General features: G+C 42.9%; 1 protein-coding gene across 3 annotated transcripts in view; it reads right to left on the bottom strand.

The window, feature by feature from the left end:
* Positions 1–7,133, bottom strand: part of zgc:158766 (uncharacterized protein LOC100009641 homolog) — an 84,102-nt gene extending 76,969 nt beyond the window's left edge. For 2 of the 3 annotated variants that reach the window (XM_036936299.1, XM_036936305.1), the window contains exon 1: positions 6,738–7,132. In XM_036936299.1, coding sequence (XP_036792194.1) covers positions 6,738–6,806 — 69 coding nt within the window. In that variant the 5' untranslated portion in view covers positions 6,807–7,132. Of the gene's footprint in view, positions 1–6,737 lie in introns of all 3 variants that reach the window. The other variant, XM_036936302.1, reaches the window with a different exon arrangement.
* Positions 7,134–7,361: the final 228 nt, after the last annotated feature.

The raw sequence follows: 7,361 nt of genomic DNA, 5'->3' as shown, positions 1-7,361 counted from the left end.
AAGTTGTAGTACTGATGTAATGGTAAGTTAGTTATAGTGGTAGTAGTAGAGATATTAGAGGTAGAAATGCTACTAGTGGTAATAGTATTAGTAGAGATATTAGAGGTAGAAATGCTACTAGTGGTAATGGTAGTAGAGATATTAGAGGTAGAAATGCTACTAGTGGTAATGGTAGTAGTAGAGATATTAGAGGTAGAAATGCTACTAGTGGTAATGGTAGAGATATTAGAGGTAGAAATGATACTAGTGGTAGTGGTACAGATATTAGAGGTAGAAATGCTACTAGTGGTAATGGTAGTGGTAGAGATATTAGAGGTAGAAATGCTACTAGTGGTAATAGTAGTGGTAGAGATATTAGAGGTAGAAATGCTACTAGTGGTAATGGTAGTAGAGATATTAGAGGTAGAAATGCTACTAGTGGTAATGGTAGTAGTAGAGATATTAGAGGTAGAAATGCTACTAGTGGTAATGGTAGAGATATTAGAGGTAGAAATGCTACTAGTGGTAATGGTAGTAGAGATATTAGAGGTAGAAATGCTACTAGTGGTAATGGTAGTATAGATATTAGAGGTAGAAATGCTACTAGTGGTAATAGTATTAGTAGAGATATTAGAGGTAGAAATGCTACTAGTGGTAATGGTAGTAGTAGAGATATTAGAGGTAGAAATGCTACTAGTGGTAGTGGTACAGATATTAGAGGTAGAAATGCTCCTAGTGGTAATGGTAGTGGTAGAGATATTAGAGGTAGAAATGCTACTAGTGGTAATAGTAGTGGTAGAGATATTAGAGGTAGAAATGCTACTAGTGGTAATAGTATTAGTAGAGATATTAGAGGTAGAAATGCTACTAGTGGTAATGGTAGAGATATTAGAAGTAGAAATGCTACTAGTGGTAGTGGTAGAGATATTAGAGGTAGAAATGCTACTAGTGGTAATGGTAGAGATATTAGAGGTAGAAATGCTACTAGTGGTAATAGTAGTGGTAGAGATATTAGAGGTAGAAATGCTACTAGTGGTAATAGTAGTGGTAGAGATATTAGAGGTAGAAATGCTACTAGTGGTAATAGTATTAGTAGAGATATTAGAGGTAGAAATGCTACTAGTGGTAATGGTAGAGATATTAGAAGTAGAAATGCTACTAGTGGTAGTGGTAGAGATATTAGAGGTAGAAATGCTACTAGTGGTAATGGTAGAGATATTAGAGGTAGAAATGCTACTAGTGGTAATGGTAGTAGATATATTAGAGGTAGAAATGCTATGAGTGGTAATGGTAGAGATATTGGAGGTAGAAATGATACTAGTGGTAATGGTAGTAGAGATATTAGAGGTATAAATGCTACTAGTGGTAATGGTAGAGATATTAGAGGTAGAAATGCTACTAGTGGTAATGGTAGAGATATTAGAGGTAGAAATGCTACTAGAGGTAATGGTAGAGATATTAGAGGTAGAAATGCTACTAGTGGTAATGGTAGTAGTAGAGATATAAGAGGTAGAAATGCTACTAGTGGTAATGGTAGAGATATTAGAGGTAGAAATGCTACTAGTGGTAATGGTAGAGATATTAGAGGTAGAAATGCTACTAGTGGTAGTGGTAGTAGTAGAGATATAAGAGGTAGAAATGCTACTAGTGGTAATGGTAGTAGTAGATATATAAGAGGTAGAAATGCTACTAGTGGTAATGGTAGTAAAATAGATATTAGAGGTAGAAATGCTACTAGTGGTAGTGGTAGAGATATTAGAGGTAGAAATGCTACTAGTGGTAATGGTGGAGATATTAGAGATAGAAATGCTACTAGTGATAGTGGTAGAGATATTAGAGGTAGAAATGCTACTAGTGGTAATGGTAGAGATATTAGAGGTAGAAATACTACTAGTGGTAATGCTAATAGTAGGGATAGTTGTAAAATTAGTGTTAATAATAGTGGTGGTAGCATTCATTTTAGTAGTAATAATAGTATCATGTTCATATGGGGCCTGCCCTACAGCCAGGTGCCAGGAGGACCACAAAGGAGCCTGGGAGGTGGGAGGGTGGTGATACCTTCCCATCAGACCTGCCCTACAACCAGGTGCCAGGAAGACCACAAAGGAGCCTGGGAGGTGAGAGGGTGGTGATACCTTCCCATCAGACCTGCCCTACAGCCAGGTGCCAGGAGACCACAAAGGAGCCTGGGAGGTGAGAGGGTGGTGATACCTTCCCATCAGACCTGCCCTACAACCAGGTGCCAGGAGGACCACAAAGGAGCCTGGGAGGTGAGAGGGTGGTGATACCTTAACATGATCCATCGATGGTGGTGATGGAGGTAGAGTTGGTGGTGATGGTGGTGGTGGTGGTGATGGTGGTGATGGTGGTGATGGAGGTAGAGTTGGTGGTGGTGTATGGTGGTGGTGGTGATGGTGGTGGTGGTGGTGGTGGTGATGGAGGTAGAGTTGGTGGTGGTGTATGGTGGTGGTGGTGATGGTGGTGATGGTGGTGATGGAGGTAGAGTTAGTGGTGGTGTATGGTGGTGGTGGTGATGGAGGTAGAGTTGGTGGTGGTGTATGGTGGTGGTGGTGATGGTGGTGATGGAGGTAGAGTTGGTGGTGGTGGTGGTGATGGAGGTAGAGTTGGTGGTGGTGTATGGTGGTGGTGGTGATGGTGGTGATGGTGGTGGTGGTGGTGATGGTGGTGATTGAGGTAGAGTTGGTGGTGGTGTATGGTGGTGGTGATGGAGGTAGAGTTGGTGGTGGTGTATGGTGGTGGTGGTGATGGTGGTGATGGAGGTAGAGTTGGTGGTGGTGGTGGTGATGGTGTATGGTGGTGGTGGTGATGGTGGAGAGGTGATGATGGTGGTGGTGGTGATGATGATGGTGGTGATGGTGATTATGGAGGTGGAGGTAGAATTGGTGGTGATGATGGTGTAGGTGATTTTGGTGGTGGTGGTGGTGAAGGACAAAGTAGTGGTGGTGATGATGGTGGTGATGGTGGTTGGTAGTAGTGATGGGGCCCATTGCGCTCTTGTTCAAAGTAGTGTACTATATAGGGAATAGTGTGTCATTTGGGATGTACCCAGGGAATGGGATGAGAGCACTAACTGAAGGGGATGGTGGTGGTGTGGTGGGGGTGGGGGGGGGGGGGGGGGGGGGTGATTTGGTGATGATGGTGATGGAGGTGATTGTGGTGGTGGGGGTGACATTGTGCTTTGGCCAAACCGTGTGTGAGGTCTTCAGAGAGTTTAGTCTACGAATCGACAATGAATTCAAGCTGCTATAGACTCAGAAAGATCCGGATTTGGACTGAGGCCCACACACACACACACACACACACACACACACGAAACTAGCAAATAGGACAATATACTGTAGGAAGAAGGTGGAATCATATTACACAGGCTCCGAAGTCCGCCTCACGTGGCAGGAGCTACAGTCCATTACATTGTTCCTCCAAACATAACGATGGTCATTATGGCCAAACAGTTCTAATTTTGTTTCATCAGACCAGAGGACATTCCTCCAAAAAGCACATTCTTTGTCCCCATGTGCAGTTGCAAACCATAGTCTGGCTTTTTTATGGTGGTTTTGGAGCAGTGGCTTCTTCCTTGCTGAGCGGCCTTTCAGGTTATGTCGATATAAGACTCGTTTTACTGTGGATATAGATACTTTTGTACCTGTTTCCTCCAGCATCTTCACAAGGTCCTTTGCTGTTGTTCTGGGATCAATTTGCACTTTTGCACCAAAGTACATTCATCTCTAGGAGACAGAACGCGTCTCCTCCCTGAGCGGTATGACGGCTGCGTGGTCCCATGGTGTTTATACTTGCGTACTATTGTTTGTACAGATGAACGTGGTACCTTCAGGCATTTGGAAATTGCTCCCAAGGATGAACCAGACTTGTGGAGATCTACAAAAGCTTCTAAAGCCATGACATAATTTTCTGGAATTTTCCAAGCTGTTTAAAGGCACAGTAAACCTCTGACCCACTGGAATTGGGATACAGTGAATTTTAAGTAAAATAATCTGTCTGTAAACAATTGTTGGAAAAATGACTTCGTTTACAAAGTAGATGTCTTAACCAACTTGCCAAAACTTTAGTTTGTTAACAAGAAATTTGTGGACTGGTTGAAAAACTAGTTTTAATGACTCCAACCTAAATGTATGTAAACGTCTGACTTCAACTGTATATCAAGGAATTGGCGAGGGCACTAGATCACTCTGCAGCACCCAGCCTCACCCTACTAGAATCTGAAGTAAAATGTCTACTGTTTGCTGATGATCTGGTGCTTCTGTCCCCAACCAAGGAGGGCCTACAGCAGCACCTAGATCTTCTGCAAAGATTCTGTCAGACCTGGGCCCCGACAGAAAATCTCAGTAAGACCAAAATAATGGTGTTCCAAAAAAGGTCCAGTCACCAGGACCACAAATACAAATTCCATATAGACACTGTTGCCCTAGAGCACACAAAAAAACTATACATACCTCGGCCTAAACATTAGTGCCAAACGTAAATTCCATAAAGCTGTGAAGGAGCTGACACGGCAAGAAGGGCCTTCTATGCCATCAAAAGGAACATACATTTAGACATACCAATTAGAATCTGGCAAAAAAATACTTGAATCAGTTATAGAACCCATTACCATTTATGGTTGTGAGGTCTGGGGTCTGCCCACTGACCAAGAATTCACAAAATGGGACAAACACCAAATTGAGACTCTGCATGCAGAATTCTGCAAAAATATCCTCTGTGTACAACGTAAAACACTAAATAATGCATGCAGAGCAGAATTAAGCCGATACCCGCTAATTATCAAAGTCCAGAAAAGAGCCGTTAAATTCTACAACCTTCTAAAAGGAAGCGATTCCCAAAACTTCCATAACAAAGCCATCACCTACAGAGAGATGAACCTGGAGAAGAGTCCCGTCAGCAAGCTGGTCCTGGGGCTCTTTTCACAAACATACCCCACAGAGCCCCAGCACAGCAGCACAATTAGACTCAAGCAAATCATGAGAAAACAATAAGATAATTACTTGACACATTGGAAAGAATTAGCAAAAAAAAACAGCAAACTAGAATGCTATTTGGCCCTAAACAGAGAGTACACAGAGGCAGAATACCTGACCACTGTGACTGACCCAAACTTAAGGAAAGCTTTGACTATGTATAGACTCAGTGAGCATAGCCTTGCTATTGAGAAAGGCCACTGTATGCAGACATGACTCAAGAGAAGACAGGCTATGTGCACACTGCCCACAAAATGAGGTGGAAACTGACCTGCACTTCCTAACCTCCTGCCCAATGTATGACCATATTAGAGACACATATTTCCCTCAGATTACACAGATCCACAAAGAATTCAAAAACAACCCCAATTTTGAGAAACTCCCATATCTACTGGGTGAAATACCACAGTGTGCCATCACAGCAGCAAGATTTGTGAACCTGTTGCCACAAGAAAAGGGCAACCAGTGAAGAACTAACACCATTGTAAATACAACCCATATTTATGTTGATTTATTTTCCCTATTTGCACATCGCTACAACACTGTATATAGACATGACATGACATTTGAAATGTCTTTTTTCTTTTGGCACTTCTATAAGTGTAATGTTTACTGTACATTTTTATTGTTATTTCACTTTTGTTTATTATCTATTTTACTTGCTTTGGCAATGTAAACATATGTTTCCCATGCCAATAAAGACATTGAATTAAATAGAGAGAGATAGAGAGATAGCGAGAGAGAGAGAGAGAGAGAGAGAGAGAGAGAGAGAAAGAGAGAGAGAGAGATAGAGAGAGAGATAGAGAGAGAGAGAAAGAAAGAGAGAGAGATGGACAGTCTATAACTTCACACCTGACAGGTTTCCAACCCCATCAAGTCATCAATACAGCTACAAAAACAACATTCAGAAACAAACAACATTCAATGAATTGTAATAATCTACTTGAATAGCGTGAAGAATTTAAGATATAAGCCTACATATCAAGACATCAAGCAGATACCGTAGAACAACACACTGACTAGTCTAGCCTACAATAACATAATATCTCTCTATGTCAGGTTACTGTCAGGTAACCACACACACACACACACACACACACACACACACACACACACACACACACACACACACACACACACACACACACACACACACACACACACACACACACACACACACACACACACCAAAATATCAGCTGCTTAGATATCTGTGAAGTAAAGGAAACTTTTCTGACTGTGTGGAGCAGCGTCTATCAATCAATCAATCAAATTTATTTTATATAGCCCTTCGTACATCAGCTGATATCTCAAAGTGCTGTACAGAAACCCAGCCTAAAACCCCAAACAGCAAGCAATGCAGGTGAAGAAGCACGGTCTGTGTGTCTACAGACACACAGACAGACAGACTGCCTGACAACAGACATATAGCTCACCTATCCTGAAGACTATAAATAATCTACTGGGAAGTAAGTGGGGATATGAAAGACAGTTTGCCAGAGTGACAGTCAACTGAACTGAATGAAGTCAAAAGTCTGAAGTCTGTTGTAAATCTCCAGCAGTCCATGTATTAGTCTGTTAAGTCCATTATTTGCATGAAACACAAGCTGTTTTAGAGAACCCACAGGTCAGTACTGAATTGTGACATTAACTTACTAACAGGATTTAAACTTCACTTTAGGTTCCCAGGTTTTAGTCTGCCTTCAATAACAGCAGAAAATAAAATACATTTGACTTTAGGTCTGATTCTCCAACTTTTCTGACCTTAATGCTCAGGTAGTTGTCACAGCTCCTGGACTTGGCTCGGGAGTGCATCTTATCCAGTGACAACATTTAGGTAAGAAGAAAGCACCAAAGATAAAATCCAGTGTAAATCCAGTGTAAATCCAGTGGGTGACGGCTGAGTCATTGCTGTAGGACTGGCATGTCCAGAGCCACGGCAGTTTCACCCCTCAACTGTCCCTCTCTCTCCCTCCCGTTGTCTCTCCTGTAGTGCAGGGCAGGGCAGCCAGTGTTAAACTAAACTCTACTGGGTGACGGCTGAGTCATTGCTGTAGGACTGGCATGTCCAGAGCCACGGCAGTTTCACCCCTCAACTGTCCCTCTCTCTCCCTCCCGTTGTCTCTCCTGTAGTGCAGGGCAGGGCAGCCAGTGTTAAACTAAACTCCACTGGAAGCGTGAGAGAGGCAGAGAGCTCAGTTCCCCGCTACACCCCTCCCTCCCTCCCTCCTCCCCTCCCTCCCTCAACAAAAGCACCCCCTCCCTCCTCCCCTCGCTCCCTCCCTCCTCCCCTCCCTCCCCTTTGCTACTCTGCCACTGAAGCCTCTCTCTCCCGGCTGGATTTATGCATACTGATGCAACTTCCCTTGGCCATTCAGAAAACACACA

This window comes from Oncorhynchus mykiss, chromosome 2 (assembly GCF_013265735.2).
Source record: "Oncorhynchus mykiss isolate Arlee chromosome 2, USDA_OmykA_1.1, whole genome shotgun sequence".
Classification (NCBI taxonomy): domain Eukaryota; kingdom Metazoa; phylum Chordata; class Actinopteri; order Salmoniformes; family Salmonidae; genus Oncorhynchus; species Oncorhynchus mykiss.
This window is presented reverse-complemented; position numbering and strand designations above follow the sequence as displayed.